Source organism: Syngnathus scovelli, chromosome 4 (assembly GCF_024217435.2).
Source record: "Syngnathus scovelli strain Florida chromosome 4, RoL_Ssco_1.2, whole genome shotgun sequence".
Lineage (NCBI taxonomy): Eukaryota > Metazoa > Chordata > Actinopteri > Syngnathiformes > Syngnathidae > Syngnathus > Syngnathus scovelli.
Genome location: NC_090850.1, coordinates 11,732,004 through 11,751,959, shown reverse-complemented (window position 1 = coordinate 11,751,959; position 19,956 = coordinate 11,732,004). Strand labels below are relative to the sequence as shown.

At 40.8% G+C, this 19,956-nt stretch overlaps 1 protein-coding gene across 1 annotated transcript; it reads left to right on the top strand.

The window, feature by feature from the left end:
• The first annotated feature begins 1,450 nt into the window (after positions 1-1,450).
• Positions 1,451-16,213, top strand: rbms1a (RNA binding motif, single stranded interacting protein 1a). The gene is made up of 14 exons (XM_049718135.2): positions 1,451-1,808; positions 5,045-5,187; positions 6,291-6,349; positions 7,272-7,363; positions 8,950-9,107; positions 9,817-9,896; positions 9,975-10,075; positions 10,636-10,685; positions 10,765-10,855; positions 11,918-11,968; positions 12,995-13,096; positions 13,241-13,309; positions 13,592-13,666; positions 14,882-16,213. The coding sequence occupies exons 1-13, from the start codon at positions 1,758-1,760 to the stop codon at positions 13,658-13,660; spliced, it is 1,116 nt and encodes a 371-aa protein (XP_049574092.1). The 5' UTR covers positions 1,451-1,757; the 3' UTR covers positions 13,661-13,666; positions 14,882-16,213.
• Positions 16,214-19,956: the final 3,743 nt, after the last annotated feature.

The window sequence follows — 19,956 nt, the reverse complement described above, 5'->3', positions numbered from 1 at the left end:
ACAATAAAAAATGTTTTCACCATCTTAACGGCCCTCTGAGGGAAGCCAATTACAAAGTGACCCGCAACAAAATTGACTGCTAATTACTGATAGTAGATTGAAAATTGTTGTATGGATGATCACATAATTGACCACACCCCTCATATTTTTGTGTATATTTTTTTTGTATAAGCATAAGGGACAACACTAAAGGAACATCCTTGTTGGTGTTAAAAGGATGACACAGTTGTTGCTTTATTTCCACAAGCGCTAACAGAATGGCTCATTCAGGAGCTGCTATTGACCACAGCTCACACCCAGTCACCCAACACATTGCACTGAGCGCTTAAGCTAATCTTCAAGCCTATGGGACTCATACCCTTTCATTTGCAATGTGTGACAATTTTGCTAAAATGCAAAGTATGTAAAGATATAAATATGACACAATAACTGAAAAATACAGCCAGTAACGTCAAAATCACTAACAACAAAAGTGAGTACACCTAAGTCAAAGCATAACATGTCAAAATTAGCAATTCTCCTCCCTTGTCATGTGACACAAAAGATCAATTGATCGATTGAGAGAGTGAGTGAGCGAGTTAATTTTTTTATTTGCATGCGTTATATGATTTTTTTATTTGCATGCGTTGTGTGACCTCTAGTCCAGGTGGTCGCGGGCATGCTGGAGCCTATCCCAACCATCAGCTGGCGGGGGACACCCTGAACTGGTTGCTAGCCAATTGTAGGGCACACAAAGACGAACAACGAACGGTACATACACACACTTTGGGCGATTTGGAGTGCTCAATCAGCCTACCAAGCATGTTTTTGGGATGTGGGTGGAAACCGGAGTTCCCACGCAGGCATGGGGAGAACATGCAAACTCCACATAGGGAGGGCCAGATGTGGAACCGAACCCACACCCTCCTATCAGTGAGGTGGACGTGATAACCAGTGCGACACCGTGCCGCCCAGTCCAGCCCAGGCCAGTGCCTGCCTATATTTCATTACATCCTGATTCTCTGACATGTAGTGTGTGGGATGGGGGGAAGGGTAGGAAGAGGAAGTGTGTGCGGTAGTGTGTGTGGGAAAGCGTGCGTGTGTGTGCGCTCGTGCGTGCGTGTGTGCGCGCTCGTGCGTGCGTGTGTGCGTGTACGTGTACGTGTTCGTGCGTGTGTTCGTGGTTGCGTGTGTCTGAGTGTGTGGTTGGGGGAGGTGGGGGTGAAGAATGCTTGGTATGTGCGGACGACACCAACACGAAAGGCGGCGAGTGTTTCGCCCACCGACAAATGACAGCCTAAAATCACGTTCACTTCGCTTTTTTAATTCCCCCAAGACTCCCACTCGGTAACACGCGACATACCACGCCGTTAAACGTCAAATGTCGGTGTTTTACGAGAAGACAAAACAGTTGAGTTGACGCTAAACACCCCCGCGACACGAATGTTGGTTTGGTCCGTAGTAGGTGGGACTGACGAGCGGTCTGCACCAGGACGTCGTAGATCAATGAACCGAACCGGAGGCTCGCTCGATACGCTGGCGTACAACAAACTGAGCTAACTGGATAAATGTGTCACTACCAAAGCAAAAGAGAGGGCACACACGCTTTGTTCAACTTAACCAACCCAATCAGTATGCCGATGTTTTAACCAGACGGGTTATTTTCGATACTTACTCATCACCTCCGACCATTGCATTGGTTCTGCGATTTTTTTTAAATTTTGTTTTTGTAAAGAGGGGAGATCTTTACAGAACATCGAATATCTCTAACCTGCAGGATGATTTTTGCTAACACAGGCAACCCACTGAAAGCTGCCACTCGCAAGCAGGTAGGCCATTGTGTTTTGCTTTCTACTTCTGCTGTCACTTTTCAAATAAATCCGAGCCCGAAATGACATTGGGAAGCCCTTCCCCGGTGTCTTTGCTTTGCAGTAGTCCAACTAAACAACCTTCGACATCAAGTAATTAAAAATAATAGAAGCGACTAGTCGGGATATGGATGAAACCATCTGCGAGAGGCTTTAATTGTTGTGTCCATATAACCTTGTTTGGCCAGCCACACTGCTTAACATGCACCATGGTTATTGTAGTCCTCTTTTCCTGTCTCCATGCATTTACCCACTGAATTCGGGGGAGAGAGAGGGGGGGGGGGGGGGGGTCATATCAATGTGCACCCTTCATTTTGACCTCTCAGGTGAACAAAAAGGGGGAATCAGAAGGTATCTTGGCTTCCAGTCATGCCTTCTGATTGTGATGGAAGATTGATGCAGGGTGCAGGAGATTTTATGGCCTCCTGTGGTTGAAATATGAGCACAGCCGAGCCATTGGAGTGAATTATTCCAGCACATTGATAGCCACCTTTAAGATTCCATCCATATCACTCCATCAAATGATGGTCATTTGATTCAGTCAAGGTGAGTCAGTGTGGAAGTCCCCCCCCACACACACACACACACACACTCCTTCCTTTCTGACAGTGTCTCATTGTAGCTCTCTTTGACGCTCCCCAAAAAAATAGCCTAGTAGTACAGTAATTGCATACCAACATAAAAAGGGCCTTTACTTGAAGGATGAACAGATGTTCCTGCCACAGCGCAGCATTCTGCAAAGATTTGAACATTCATCCATCATTGGGTAAGAAATTCTGTTTGGGTTTGGCATGACTGTGGTGGTTGGTATCCATAGCCGTGGGTCTTGGAGTGGATTGTCCTTTGGTTGCGGACAGATGGCACAATGGTGCCGTGCTTTTGTGTTTGAACTGTTCTGGGCTGGCTGGGAGCTATTTTAAAGGATGAGTAAGGGGAAGGAAATGCTTTACAGAGCAGTTATGTGATGATTTGGTTCACAAGAATGAAAAAAAGGGCAAAATACAATAATCTACTGCAGGGGTGCGATGGTTTCAAACATTTTTTTGAAGCAGGCCACAACATAGTTAAAGTTTTCAGAGCGCTATGATGTCTGTGAAAGCATTTAAATAATGTCACCATGCACAACAAAAGGGCTGTAACTACCGATTATTTTAATAATCGATTCGCCTGTCGGACAGAAAAACACGTTTTAATTTCTACCTCTTTATTCAAAAATAGAACATTGTTTCAAATTGATTTGTAGAATATGTAAATTATATGTTGGGAAAATAGGCAAAAAAATCACTACTTTCTAAAGTAAAAGCAAATATTTATTAATATAAAGATAATCAGTCTGCTTTCATGTAGGATGATAGATCAGAGAATATTTACTGTTGACAAGCCAAAGTTTTGAGGATTTTTCCAATTTTGAATCGAAAAGTAACTTTAAAAATCTAAACGATTAATCAATTATAAAAAAATCATATACAATTTAATAATCAATCAGTTGTCGATTAATCGATTAATTGTTGCAGCAATGCAAAAAATGGAAGACAACTAGTTTTGAAATCAGACGTCATTGGAAACAGAGGCTAAGGCAATTGAGAACAGGTTCACATTCGCCGTACGCTATTTGCGAAATGTCATATCCGGGTATTTTTTTAGCAGAATGTGTGCCGTCTTTGTGCTAACAACTATGTTGATCTGAGGGGAAAAGCTTCCTTTTGCTAGCCCATAGCCTTGCTGATTAACAAAAGGTTCTTCGCCGCCATCTTGTGGCATTTGTTCTGTGTAGGTGTCAATTAACAGCAGATTTTTGCCATTCATTGCAGGTTGAATAGCATGGCTTCATATGAATGTTATCATCACCTGATTATCACATTGCATTCACACAGAAACTTGAGTTGATAATTCCAAAACAAATGTCAACCAAAATAGTTTAACTGCTGTAATTTTTTGGCTAACAAAAAATGCTTGCGATAGCATCAACCGCAGTCAAATTCCCTGTTTGGCATGCCAAACTTGGTGAATAAAGCTGATTCTGATCAATGTAATTCAAAATGAAGACTGTTATGGAACAGATTTTAGCAAAGATTTTGAATTGAACACACCTATTTTGGTGTAGTATACTAAACTCTCGCACAGTGTGTGGTTACACAACTAGTTCTCTTGAAAGGCTGACCAGCAGCAACTAGTTTGAATTGAATCGCATGGTTTGTTTGGTTTTTAAAATAGACATGAATCATAGAATAAAAATTACCCAACAATAAATTACTTTTTGTGCATGCTTTACCAGTACAGTATATCCAATATATGTTTTAATGATAATACCTACTTAAGTATATTTTTAATTTCATATGTACCTGTGCCTGAACAGCGAAGCGTGGAGCATCTCGGTCAGTGAAATGCACAAGTGGTGCTGTCCTTGGCAACAGCCGCTCAAATATCGCCATGTTCATGGCGATCCACAAGGGATAGACATTCACCTGAGGCTTTAAGGGAGTGGCGGGAGTATGACACTTCTGGCGTCAAAGGGATAATAACGATCAAGGGGTTTGAGGCAGGGGTGTCTAAAGTCGGTCCTCATGGGCCACTCTCCTGCCTGTTTCCATGTCACACCTGACTCAAAAGCTGGACATGCTTGCTTTAAGGCTCTCTGCTATGTGAAGAGTTCACTTTTGAGAGATATGACTTGCCTTTGTCCCCTAATGTGCCATGGCACAGTGGTTGCTTCTGTATCCTAGGTTTTATTTTAGTTTTTGGTCATAATTATATTGTTGACTTTTTTACAATGCATAATAGAGGGAACAACGTACGTATGTAGGGGATAACTTATGCTCATGGCACATTCAAACAGCACTGCATACGAGTGGATACCAGAATAGGGAGTGATTTTGAAAACAGCCCATGTTTTTATAGCGACTTACTGTAAATGTCGAACTTCATCGGTATTTAAAACCACAATGTTTTCTTCAGCTCGTACAAAAATGCCAAAACGTTTTAGAGACTATGAAACCATGTTTAGATTGATGAAAAACATGCGGCATTAATGTGGAATGTGTGCACAATCTGATCCTTCTTTTTTTTATTTTTCAGTGTTTTTTTTTTTTTACCCCTCACAGAATTGAGCTCCTTGTGATAACAGTTGACCAGAGTTGAAATTTAATTATGTGTCTCCCGTAACATTTTGACGATAACAGTGACCCTCCTGTGTGCAGTCGTACCCCATGACTCCGTCCAGTCCTAGCAGCAGCAGCAACAGCAGCAGCACAGGCCTGGAGCAGCTCAGTAAGACCAATCTGTACATCCGAGGCCTCCCTCCTGCCACCACTGACCTGGATCTGGTCAAACTCTGTCACCAGTGAGTGCATGAATGTCTTATACTGTCACACACATGCGTGTTCACATTGGCCACAGCAAGCCTCGTTTGGCTGATATTTAGTGTGGCGTGGACATTTGGCTATTTTTTTCCCGTATTCAAGTGTTGTTAGGTTTTCTCACGGTCGGTTTACCACAGATGCCAGGATGTTCCCTCTCAGCCTGTCACATTCTGATGGGGTCCCCCCCATGTTTCTCACATTCTGTCAAGGCTTGAAATATGGAAACGGGTCAGCTCTGAAGCACGTTTGTGACCCGATCATACTCTTGTCAATCTCTCCTGCCTGGTGCGGCTGCACAGTTGGCGTCAGCTTGGAAGCTACATACCGCTCAACAAATGTTGTTTAATATTAATTTTCTTGCAGCAAATTATGCAAAAGAAGAGCCCATTTCTTTACATAGTGCACAGTGCTCATGCTTACTTCAGGGCTGTGACTGCCTTAGCAAGTTTTATGCCAGGTTATAAATTTGATAATCACAGCCTGCCAATTAGTCCATTGTCTCAAAATAAGCAAAGTATTGTTATCGAAAGTGTCACAGGATACTAGATCCACTGGGCCACCGTCCATGTGGCCATTTAACGGTGTAGATGCCGTAATTAGCCGAGTTTTGTCTCCTCTCGTTCCCCGCAAGCATATGGAGTGAGGCATTCATCCATGTAACCAGCAGCAGCTGTTTGTGTCCTTTTGGCTTGTTTTGTTCACGCTCCCAATGTTGTTTGCCAGCACAAAGCAGAAATGAAAGCGCTTTTTCGTAGCAACAAGGTCTGAATGGTGATGTCAGCTCGCCATTCAGACTGTTTGCGCGCTTGTGTCAAAAAGCAGCATGCAATTTGTTTCACGTGTCAGGTTAAGGTTTGTGATCAAGGAAGCAAAGACCAAATGAAGTACAATCGTTACAGCCACTTTATTTCTCCCTAATTAGTGTTCAATTGTCTACTCTGTTGGAAACAAAAGGTCTGGTCTTTGGAAAATTCTCCTGCCAAGAATTACAAAAGCTTTTAATCTGACACTGATTTTATACAAGGCGAAACTAGGAGACGATAATTGCTGTTTATTTACTACTAACTACATCCCGTGTGTGCAGGTATGGCAAGATTCAGTCGGCAAAGGCAATCCTGGACAAGACAACCAATAAATGTAAAGGTCAGTAAAAGACTGACCTCTTAAACAACTGACTTGTAATTTTGTTGTGACACGTAGTCATTTTTTACATTTCATTGTAACATATGTAGCAATGGGGCAACAACAAAGACGGTGAAAACTAGAAATTGAAACACAAATTAACATACAGTAGCAGAACAGTAAGTCAGTCAAAAGGCAAAGAATAAAAATGGACAGTGAGGAGGCTTGCCTAACATCAAGGAGATGATGTCAACAGAAAAGACTTGATCCCCTCTGAGGCCCAGCTTAGTCCTCAACACTTCCAGTAGTGTCTGGTCTGTGGACCTGAGGCACCAGGCAGGTGCGTAGGGGTGGAGGAGCTCCGAGTGATAATCTGAGGGCGAAGCCATTTAACAATTTGAAAGCAAATAGAAGTCTCTAAAATGTATTGGGACCCAGAGGAGGGAGGCCAGAATTGGGGTTATGTGCTCCTTCTTACGAGCTCCAGTTAAGAAGCAAGCAGCAGCATTTTGGGCTTAGTGGAGATGCCGAGGATCTATGATAAAGAGCTTTAAGTGGTGCTTTTCCACATCTTGTGGCATCTATGGACTACAAACATAAAGTCGATGCACACAATTTGGTTTTGCCACATAAAACAATGGTCCGTAAGTTTGACATCTATGATTTAGTGATTAAAACAGCACACTGAAACTCATCTTCGTTAATTATGAATCTCTGTAATATGCAACCCCCTGGTGGCCAAGACGCGCACACCACGATGTGCACAATGTCAGTGGGCGTTGAATCATGATATGATGCACAATCTGTTTGAACTGTTTATTATTCTGTTTTGAGATGGTCATAATTCAAGGAGCCACTGTATTTGGCCAATAGAGATGATTATGAATCTGCTTTTCATTTATTGGCTGTTCATGTAAACATAGTACTGCTCTGCCAACTACAGGTTATGGCTTTGTGGACTTTGACAGCCCAGCGGCTGCTTTGAAAGCCGTGCACGCTCTGAAAACCAGCGGCATTCAAGCCCAGATGGCCAAGGTGAGGAGTTGTGTGTGTGTAAGATTGTGTGTGTGATTGTGTAAGTGCGTGATTGTGTGTGTGCGCGCGCGCACACATCCGCATGTTGCATTGCGTTTCCACAAGGTTGTCAGCTCTTCCTCTCTGAAAAATGTGTACTGTGCACTACTGAATGACATGAGACTGGTCACATGACCTCAGCTGACAAGCTGTTCTTCCCGTGACCTCATTTACTTTCACTGTATAACCAGATGTCATGTCTCCCTCTGCCAAGTAACCTGTCAGTTAAGTCGCATACCAGACCACCAGCTTGCACATGGACACACACCACGCTGGCGGTACAACTTCATGTTATACCAACTCGCAAATGCCGTGAGCATAAGTGGAATATTCCGTTTACATCTATTCATTCTCCCTGAGTCTGTTTACTTTCTCTCTTATTCCGTTATTTATTCCAACCATGTCAGTATCATTTATTCACAAGTAGCTAAACTCCTGTTTGTGAAATGACAAGAAAGGCGTAATTAAATGTACTGGCATTATTATTGCGAGAGATTCACAGTCTCATGCATAGTTGTCACATCTGCATGGTAGCAGGAAAACGGCATAATTAACTGTGAGTCATCCTCGGTTCTCTTTCTGTCTTTTCTCACCATTTCTTTCTGCCACTTCTGCAGCCCAGACCGGTGCTTGAATCCGCAGATAAGAGTTAATTAGTGAGGAGTCGCTCTCTAAAGACTTGAACATAGCAGAGCTGATGGGAACAAACAGTGCAGTTTGTGCGTCGCTGTGGCTTGGATACGCAGCTCTCCTGATGTTTCTCGGGGAGGCCGACGAGGCACTGAGCTGCTGCAGTGCAGATGGATGTGTCTTTGAGTGAATGGTCATGTGAGGTGCTTGTTACAGTTACCAGATGTCTCGTGCTTAAGCATACTGTCAAAAGATGAATGAGCGTGAATAGCACAGGATATACTCCGGACCCATGTGTGATAGGTAAAAATCAGGGAGCGCAGAAAATGATTTTTTTCAGCTAGCTGTACCCTCTCACATGCATTAAATACTTATTAAAACACACTTTTCAAAGTCCGTCTACTGAACATTTGGAAGCGGCTAGCCTAAGGCTAACATACAGTAGAAAACACCTGAGGTGGGCTAATACAAATTAGCATTGATGTTATTGTAATTGTGAGCCGCCGAACAACTGTTACTTTACACACAAATACAACAAAAAGAAAAATAACTATTGTGTATTCGAACAATATTCATATTTTTTTCCTACTCTGTGCTAATAAGAGCTATTACTGTTCTATTACTTTTTGCTGTTAATTACTTTGCATGTCTTCGTGCAGAACCCAGTGCTGCCCAGTATGTTGTGCCACAATGTGGTATGTACTGCCCTGAAATCGAGCCATACTAAATTCAGATTTGGATATATTCTGTAAAAAAAAAAAAAAAGAAGAAGAAGCAAAAATACAGTACATATATAGTTTTATATATAGTGAGTTTACTGCACAACAGTGTTAATGTTTTATTTTGGCTGTATTTTTTGTCTCAGTACTTAAACATTGACTATGCTTCCTCTTCTTTCCCTTCTTGTCTGCAAGCAGCAACAGGAGCAAGATCCCACAAATCTATATATTTCCAACCTGCCTCTGTCTGTGGATGAGAAAGAGCTGGAGAACATACTGCAGCCTTTCGGCCAAGTCGTTTCCACACGTATCCTCCGTGACTACGGTGGCAACAGCCGGGGCGTGGGCTTTGCCAGGTCAGTCATAGAAGAGCCAATATAACAGTACAGTTGAAAAACTGCCTTTTATCTGGTTATTGTTTTGTTTTGATAAAGGAGTGACTAGTGCTGCACAGTTCTGGGAATTTTCAAAGTTGGGAATTTTTCATGGGAATCAGCAAATACTACTATTTATAGGCATTCACAGGAATAAACAACTAATTTACAAGATTTCTGGTTAGCTCTTTATGTTGTTGGAAGAAAATAATCTAGCATATACCTGACTAAAATATTCACGCAAATATTCCTGTATTTATATGTGCACTTTAACTTTATTTTTTTACATCAATTTATAAGATTTTCAAGTCCCCTGCTGTTGCTTGGTTAATTTTGATGCGAACTTTGGATATGCCATTGCTCCAGGCAATGGCCAGGGGTGACCATAGCCACCCTTGAAAATTATTCTGAACTTAGCCAGATGATGTATGCAGCACAGTTGTGTGCTCATTTTTGTTTAACATTGACGGATTCTATAATTGCAATGTAATCGTGGCGGTGTTAGAGGTGGATTAAGTTTGGTAAGTCCCTGGCACTAAATTTTTCGCCCACCGTTATGAAAAAAACAAATTTAATGTGATTTTGACAACAATCATAATGTTGTCATGTAATTGAACATTTTGTTCCACCACCGTGTGCTAGGGTTAGTGTCTGTTTTTTATTGTTGTTGCGCCCTCTCCTCTCCCACCAGGATGGACACCACGGAGCAGTGCAACGCTGTGATCTCACACTTCAACGGGAAATTTATCAAGATCGCCTCCGGAGCACTGGGTATGAAAGCCAGTCCCCTTTGTGGAGGCGGTGATGAAAATGGATCTTCTTAACCATATTCCCTTCCTTTTCCCTCAGCTCCCTCTCAGCCCTTGTTGTGTAAGTTTGCAGATAGTCAAAGGAAGAAACACGCTCACGGTGGATTTGTTCCCAATGGACAGACAGGCGATCTCAGACTAGTATGTATCTGCTTTTATGTTTTCTGAACATAAAATAAAAAGTAGATCTAAGCAGGTAGACAGTTTTTGGCTACATACTATTTGGGTCAAATTTGACCTGTTTAGACACAACAATAAGAATACGTATAGTGTCGCTGCTTAACTTATTTTACTTATTGGACAGAAAATACAAAATCTGTGTTCACTGAGGTGGTCCTACGAGATTAAATTTGACCTTTTAGTCTTACCATTGTGTGCACATGCCATACGTATTTTTTATAGGGCAATCGTAGTAGTGTTCAAAAGGGAGCTTGAAACAGTCCCAAAGACGGTCTGCTTCTCGATACATTTGCTTAGGTTATCGCAGAAACAGTCACCTGTTGGTTATTAAAAGGTCTCCGAGAAATTTTAAAAAAGTCCAAACCAAGTAGTATGCAGTTTGTGTAATTTTATGGGACAGTGGGGTCTGTGATTTCAGACGTTAAATCTTGCAAATTGTCTTTGTTTCTGCCACATTTGCATAAGACGAAATACTTCGATCCAAAAGCTGATATTCCGTAATGTGAAATTCCTCTTTGTAGGGCGCGATGACTCTTACCTATGATCCCTCCTCAGCAGCTATGCAGAATGGGTAAGTCACATCATATGGTATGTTGTATGTGAGGAGTTTTTCCATCCAAATTTATTTTGAGATGCTCTCTGTTCACCAGGTACTATCCATCTCCATATCCAGTGACCAACAGGATAATGACCGTGCAGCCAGCAATGTCCCCCTACATGTCTCCCGTTTCTGCTTACCAGGTATTACCAATTATAAACATTATTGAATGTAGTTCATCCATCCTCACTCTTCTTCTATACAGTATTTGGCATTTTAGATGAGGGTAGTTCTTTTTTTCCAAGAAGTCTTTCGTTGGTTGAACATTATCCTTATTTCACTTAATTTTATATTTTGCTCCTCCTCCCAGGCACGCCTTATAAAAGCTCTTAAATTATGTAGTCAGAAGGACCAAGGACACATTAGCTTTAATCATATACAAGTTCAAGTCTTTACCACAATTCTCGGTCACAGCTGAGAGTGACTTGACTCCAAAGAAAATGTTGGCTATGTCTTATGGTGCTGTCCTCCTTTGCTCTCTGAGCGTTATATTGAGCTTTTGCTAAATTTAGCTATAAAATTTGAAATGAAAAATTGCAATTTGTAGTGGGTAAAGATAGTAGATTTACAACATCCTCTTTGGAACATTAGAGAATTGTGAACCCTTATTTACCACGGGCTCGTTCCAGCCCCTTCCACAACAGTTGAAAATTAACTGTTAAAAGTCACTTGAATGTAAGCACAAGTTTTGAAGTATTCTGCAGTGCCTCTTCTCACTCTCAAGAAATGTCAGACTATCCTCAAACTTCAATTTGAGAGAATGAAAAGGCTGGGTTTTTTCCCTCCCAGTTGAAGTTTGCTATAATAGTGAGACATAAACAAAAGAGAATTAAACATTGTATATTCAAACATTTAAATGTTCAACGATATTCGTTCATTTGATCTAACAAAATTGTTAATGATTGGCCTCATAAAGATTGTCTTCACTTTATTTTGAATAAAACTCTTAAATGCCAGTTAAAAATCTGCTTCTAACAAAGTGGCTGGCAGAATCATGCCATTATTATGTTAATGGTTGTCCGTATCTGAATGTAGCTATGTAATCAAACTTACTTTTAAAATCAAGTCATAAATAATGTAATAATAAAGGAAGTTGCTTTTATAAGGTAACCACGGCAATATTGTTCAGATAGACAGTAGTATTGATGTTCAGATGGATTTGTCTCCTTTCTGTGTCTGACTGTGCCTGTCCTGTCTTTCCAAAGGTCCAAAGTCACTCCTGGGTGGCACATCAGCCGTACATCATGCAGCACCCGGTAAGACAACATGCATTTATGTGCATGCGTGTGTGTGTGTGCAGGAAGTGGGTGTGTGCCTCGGCTTCAGCTAGAAGACACTCACTCATTACTTAAATTCAGCCTGTTCTGCTGACACGGTTAAAACAGCAACTTCCCCTAAACACAGAAGGACTTGCATGGAAGCATTTTTTACTACTTATGTTTTTTCCCACTGCTGTATATTTCAGCACACTAGGGAGGTAAAATGTCATTTAGTAGTGAAAACAATATGAGTAAAAAAACAAAGTTGTATTACTACTACTAGTACTACTACTATTAATACTACTAATACTACTACTACTAATACTGCATGCAACTTAGCTGTTCCACAAGTGTCTGTAATTGTCTTGCTACCACAGCTAAGGCAAGAAGTGTACCAGTCGATGGATCTGGATAAACGCTCAAAAGAATTTCTACTGGCTTACATTGATCAAAAAAAGTACAACGCATCTGTTTACATGTTACAAGTGTGCGTGCGTATGTGAGCGAATGAGAGAGAAATGGAACAAGTAGGAAGACTGCGAAGGCCTCCAGCAGCCTTCCCTCTCTCTGGATCCAGCAGGAAATGCCTGAAGCAGCAACCGTCTTGTGACTCTTTGACTCGTCCAACAGATGGTTTCCAATGGAACGAGTGTCTCTGCAGATCTGCCCCTCCCACGACTCTTTACTGGGAAATGCTCAATTCCCTAAAGGCGGTGTAATGGAAAGCTGTTTGAGGATTTATTTCATATCTTTAATCTCGCTCTTATTATGCCCCCCCCCCCCCCCCCCCCACTGCAGTCAGTTTTAGCTTACTCGTAACATGTTTCATATAATCAGGTGTTGCGGTAACATTTCCTGGCTTCACCTTTATGCACCGATTGTACTTGATACTGTACATGTTCCGAAAAACACCGGCAGCCTTTGTTTCATGCTCTATTCACGTTTTATACATGAGTTGATTTCATTGGAGGAACTCTGTCATGTGATCTGCTGTGAAAGCCAGCTGCTCTATGTCTCTTGCAGGCACCGGTGATGTCTCCCTCTGTGGATCCATCCATGTCACTGCACCCCTCTACTATGATTACTCAGCAAATGGGTCAGCTGTCCCTAGGAAACACTGGAGCAGTGAGTACAATTCTGGACTGATGTGGCAAATATGTGGTAGTAGAAGTACAGATAATGATACTCAAGTACAGTATGGATGCATGAAATTTTGTGCAATAAAGAGTACTTCATGGCACTAATTCTGTATGTAACATTGTTTCACAGTACATCGCAGCCAACCCGGGGGTGCAAAGTGCTTACATGCCGCAGTATCCTCCTCTGCCAGCAGCAGCGGTAGGTTCACTCCACATTCTGTCCATCCTCCAAAATCATCAGAGCACGTTTATTTTTTCTCACTCACCAAGCACAATTTTAAAACAATCACATTTGTAGTTTACTGTAAAGTAGAACTGCACTGCAATTATTGATCGTGACTATTACTGGAGCTTAGTTGAGCACCTTTTTGTCCTCTTCTTACTGTAAACCATGCATCCAGTTGTGCTTAGTGCTGCCTGGCACAGTGTTGTACTACACCGAAATTGCGTCACTCTCTTACCTGCTCAAATTACTTTGCAGGAAAGCGGCACGCCACAACAAGTGGATTCTTCCAACAACTCGTCTCCTTACAGTCAACTCAGCAAGTAACTACAGGTACTGACTCATGTATTTTGGTATTTCATATATATATATTTTTTTTCACCTGTAACTGATTTTTACCAAAACAAAAGCTATATTAAAACGTGCTACTTTTTATTATCAGTGTAAATGTAAATGAGTGATCGCCTATAGATACCACAAGATGGCGCCAAACGAATTTCGTTTTTTAATTTTGGTACAAAAGGTTCCAGTGAGACTGACAAATAAACAAGCGAACATTTTTGAATGTGCATGTGAGTGTGTATTAGTGTACTATGTACAGAGACATTAATACAGTTGCTTCCATAAATTGTGTGGACCAGATTTTGGGACTGTCATGGCTATTTTAGTCAGCTCTGAGTGCGCGTACATCATATAGAGAAGGTGGAAGAGCCAAATGAAGAAAGGTCTGACGTGACAGCCAGCATTGTGGACAACATGGGCTTTGTACTGGCATAGCTGCTTCAGAGCGCCTCGTTGTCATGGCTTGGAAAGTCCCGCAATGACCTAGTGGGATATATTCCAGCCACTGAAGGCTTTGAGATAATAATAGATCTGCTTCAAACTCTGTATACTAGTCAGGAGGTAGATGAAATGTTTAAAAAAAAAAAAACACACACATTAAGTCATTACAACATAAGACAAATGACATTCAAATGCCCCCCCCCAAAAAACCTGACAATTTTTGCAGATATTTCTCATATTGTAAAACAGTATATAATCCACATCTTTATTGTTGTGAGTGTTTGAGACCAAAAAGGGTCATTTCATTTGTTAACTATATTGATTAATCTGTTGATGATCCGAATTTAATCCTGCAAAATAGCATCAGCCTATACAAAAAAAATATTATTGGTCGGGTCCTAATGTGTAGGCTTAAAGTGCCTAATGAAGTAGCCTCCATTTGTAAAAAGCATTTAGCTGACGTTTTTTTAATCATTCAAATTTGGCACGGTTATTAACGTGTCAAATTGAACAGCCCTTTATTTTTATTATCAAAGGAATGTCCTCGCGCTTATTTGTTATTTTGTCGTCTGTCGGGTTATGACTAAACAAGACGTTTTTCATTATTCATGCTAGAATACAGTACCTTTACATTGAAGTTGCATTTCTTTTCCATAATTTCCACAAATTGTAAGGGAACATTAATGCCACTTTTCCAGCTCTTTACAACCCTACTCCAGAGGGGTCATTTTCAAACATGCTTCTTTATTTTGTTTGTATTTTTAGGCTCAGCGATCACTCAGCGAGCTAGAGGGTTGGTGGGAGTTATAACAGCCAGCCCTCTCTTATTGGACCAGACACAGGACCTTTTTTGCACAGCCCTTATGCTTGTGTTGGAAAACGAGGACAGTGAAAATGCACTCAAGCAGTTGGCTAATCACGAAAAACAAAAAGATTTATTTTGATAAGAAACAACATGCTCTTCAAGATTTTCTCTTTTTTCAAGAAGGATTCTCAAATTCCAGAGGACACCTCCCCACCCCTGCCCTGCCCTGCCCTGCCCTGCCCTGCCCCCTGCTCCATTATCCACAGTATGATGTGATTTTACATGCATGAGATTGCAATGTTGCCCTCCCCTTCTAGGTTTTTATGATGTTATAGTGACTTCCCCCCTGCAAAACCTTGTTTGCACTGACTTTTAAAGTAAAAAAGAAAAAAAACTAACCACAATGATGGGTTTCACAATTGTCATAGAATCACGTGCTTCAAAGAGGTGACCATGTCATAAATTTATTCTCGGAAAAGGTGCCTTCCTTACCGCCATCTTCCAACATTATTCATTGAACTTGATCAGGTATCATATTTCCATTTGATTGATCCCACACGGCAAGTTTGTCGCTATCCAGTCTTCTGGTAGCAATAATGAGAGTTCCACTGCAATACCGAGGGGAGGAAAGAAAAAAAAAAAGAATAGTGACTAACTCAAACAGCATAATTCTTATATTTCTCCTCTTTGCTTTTTTTATTAGCTATCAAAATGACATCAAGCAAGAGATGTGTTTTTTTGAAAATGACAGAATTGGCATCTTTTGTGATGTGATTTTTTTTGTTTGTTTATTTTTTTTTGTGTGTGTTTAATTTCCTCTCTTGGTCAGTTTGACCGGTGATATCTACCTCATGGTTCTGAGTCTGCCGGTGTGGTTGGGTTTGCAGGTAAAGCCCTTTTTTTGCACCAGAGTGGATGAAGCAGAACAAAAGCCACGCTCAGGAGCTGGCCAACTCGGACTTCAAGCGTTACGTCTCCTCCCACTTTCAGCAGTTTCTCTTCCATGCTTTTGAAACTTTTTCACTTTGCCTCATCGTTACGTATTTGTCATTGCTTATTGTCTGCATGTTTTTTTTTTTTTCTTTCTCAAGAATGTGAGGTTAGTTTAGTGCTTCATTTAGAGTATAGGTGTCAAACTCATCTGGCTGCCACTTGGATTTGACAAATTGTCTTCATGTTTCTTACTGAATTGATTTGTTCCTTTCATTTTTATTGTGTGGCAACTCCCTGCTTTTTTCTTTTCTTCTCTTGTTACTGATATTCCAAACATTAAAAAAACAAATCCCTTCTTACTACAGGGTTTCTCAAAAATCAATATGCACTGAAAGACATGTAAAAGGTTAGACAAGGTCAAATTAAGTTAACCTGTGAAGGTTCTAAACCATTTTAAGTTCATTCGAAAATAATAGCTACTTTATTCTGTACTCTATTTGGTTTTCACTACTTTCATGACTTGATTTTAAATTCATTTTGTTGTTATAAGTATTTATAGCAATGTCAGGTGGAGGAAATTTTATTATAATATGATGTGAATATACTTCACAGTCATAACATCCCTCAAAAGGAAAGCATAACTATGATGTGGCCCATGATAAAAATGAGTTTGACACCACAGATTGAGTCAATTAGTTCAGTTTCGCTCCGCAAGTACTTTTCGGCAAATGAATGCAGGCTTCACGCATTTCTTTGCTGAAAGTATCCGCCTTCGTCGATGCAAAGCCTCTCAGCCCCTGAAAGTTGGTCTGTTTTTAAAGTCATGATAGGTCAAACCTGTAAGGCTCTCCAAAAGTTTTACAATCTCAGAATTGTTGTTTATGGAAAAAAAAATCAGTGAATGGCACATATTGGGTTGCTTTTTGCTGCAGCGTTTGATTCAAAACCGCAATTAGAAGTCACGAGTAGTAATGCTTGATGGCTGGTGCTAGATTGGTTGTTTTGTTTTCATATAAATTGGTGGCCAAATGAGAAATTAAGCGTATTGTTTGCTTTGCTTTTCTCCTCAAGTATAAAGATGAACTCTATGATACTATATGAAAGAAAACGTCATAGCTAAGATTGGTCAGGCAGTACTTCTATGGACACACAATCGGGAAATACTTCCGTAACTAAGCTTTTACTGCAGGTGATTTCACATTGTGAACGTTTATTGCTCTGGGATGGGAGGGGGGGGGGGGGTAAAAGGGAGGGGGGGGGGGAACAATCTTGTACATTTGATCCTCATTGTTTGCCCTGTCACCCACAAACAATAATCATCTCCTTGCCTTCTCTGAAAACATTTGAAACCGTGCTAAATAAAAGACTTCTCTTTCTCTGATGAGGTTCAAGTCTGTTTGATGATGATGGATGCCTGTAACCTCATATGTGGACATGACAAGTTGCTGTATCTTCTGACCTTGTATGCCACACTCAGTTTCATTAACTTTTACAAATGACACTTTTTCTCCATTGATTCCATTCTATTGCTGTTGTCTATTTTAGGGTCAGTGTGTAACCAATGACCTTAGTGTCATCAGCATTTTAGCAACAGTGCTACACAGAGACTGGAAGAGTCACAAAAAGACATAGGAGTGACCGTTATCATTAGCAACCATGATGTGAAACACTTGTTTTGAACATAATTAAAACACACATTTGAAACACTTGAGCATCAAGAAATTTTCCATCCTCTGTAATAATTCAATGACACACATTAGCTTCCAGAAGAGGACGCTGTGCGCTCCCAGACTGAGACTATATAGGAGCCTTTCATACTGTGTTTGATCTTGAGGGCAATCTAAATTCAGTCGGACAGGTGACAAGTGTGTGCGTGTGCTGCACTATTTGGGGCACGCAGCCTCAGTAGATTTATAACTCTTAGGCCGGATCTCCCGAGTTAAGCTCGGACTTAGGCGCAGCTGATCCCTGAGACATAAAGGCACCAAGATCCATCTCTTACCAGTCAAAAGGGATCAGAAGCATCTGGGTGTGAGATTAGCAATCACACCCTTTGCCGGGCCCACAACACACACACACACACACACACACACACACGCACACACACACACACACACACACACACACACACACACACACACACACACACACACACACACACACACACACACATCTACTCGAAAACTCACACAACACAAAAATGCGCAAACACAACAAAAAAGAAAAACAAAGTCAACGCTAATAAACGTCACAGATCTGTTAGATTCACTAAAACCGCCAATCTGATTCAGAAAAAAACTCTCACGAAAATAAAAAATACTCTCCGAGAAACCTTTACACAAAAAAATCTGACATTCACAATAACCTTTCACAGATACACTCCAAATCTCTCACACACAGGCACATAAAAGTCATTTTGCCCAAAAACCTTCCCTCACTAAAAGACGGTGCACACTCTGCCAAAACCTCTTCCACACCAAAACAACTCAGAAGAAACCTCTGACACTCACAAAAAACTCTCACGCTTAAAACACCCTAAATACTTCACACTGAAAAACTCAACATACATAAAACCTCTGTTACTCACACACCATACCAAAAACTTTCATACAGAACAAATAAATGACGGGTGTACTATATCCCGTTCAGCTTTTTTATTGAGGCCACTTTTGTCCTGTATGGAGGAAGTCAAGACCTGGAGGGCTCTGAATTTCCTGAATTTCAATGAAACTTGAAATGAAAATAAAGATGCTGTTTAGTCCCAGTGGCCCTTGTATATCTCATCCTCTTGACTTGGGCCTCCTGTTGACTTATCTAAAGCCAACAGTCTCCAACTTGGATCTTAAACTGTTCAGTGATTTTAAATCGGACCAGCAAATTGGTGCTGTTGTTGAATTGATCTTTTTTCATCTTAGGCAGCTGGCTAAAAGAAAACCCTTCTTTTCTCGACAGCACTTAGAATCAGTAATTAATGTCTTCGTGAAATGTCTTCTGGAGGGATCGAGCCATTCCTGTTGCCAGTCCCACTTTTTGAAATGATCTCCCACCAAATGTTAGGCTCACCACCCATCTTTAAAACTCATCTTAAAACACTTGTGCTTTTGACTGAGCACGAGATTTGGTTTCAGTTGGACTGTTTTAGTGTTTTTACTGTCATCATTATTACTGTATTTATTTAACTGTATTTTTTGTTGTATGACTTAATGTACAGCACTTTGTATGCAGTGTTGGTTGTTTTTAAAGTGCTCTTTAAATACAGTTGAGTAGACTTGAGAAACCTTTCTCACACACCAAAATCTTCTCTAACAAAATCTGACTCTCATTTGGACAAAAAAAGAAAAGAAAAAAATTGACAAAAACAGGCTTGCACATTGTGAAAGATTTTTGGGCGAATGAAAGGTTTATTGTTGTTGTTGCTATCAACAATGCACACATCCCAAAACAAAACCATCACTCAATATTTGACTCTCACAATGTCAAAAATTATTTGTTTTGTCTCTAAATTTTATATCTTAGTACGTACAATGAATTTTGGTCAAAAAGAGAGCAATGCATTGTTTTTGTGTGTTTTTTCATTGGCACTGTATTTTTGACACTCCCATAAATGAAACCAGCGTTTCCTATGTGTGTGACGCACCATTCAATGTCAGGTCCAGGAATACACATCCGGCCAAAACACACACAGATGTCCATCACATTCCATTTTTAATGGCATCAAGCCCACCAACACGTGGAACATGCCAAGTATCTCTCACTCGCTCTCTCCCTCTGCCTCTCGCTTTAATTCACCACAGCTGAAGAGACACATGGCACTGATCCCTTGAGAAAGCTCAAGGTTAGACACGGGGCAGCGACATGAAAAGAGGGACGAGAGGGGGGCCGCCTTAGTGTCTAATCTGGTTTATGTAGTGATACAATCAGTAATTGAACACGTGGGACGGCTCAGATGCCGAGTGCTATCTTCTATCAATGGCCTATCATTGTCACTCAAATAATCCCGCTAATCGTTATGGAATATATTCTTGAGTACGAGGCAAGTGGCGGTCAATGATCTGAGAAACAATTGAATTTACGACCTATGAAGCTGTATTACTTTGTTGGT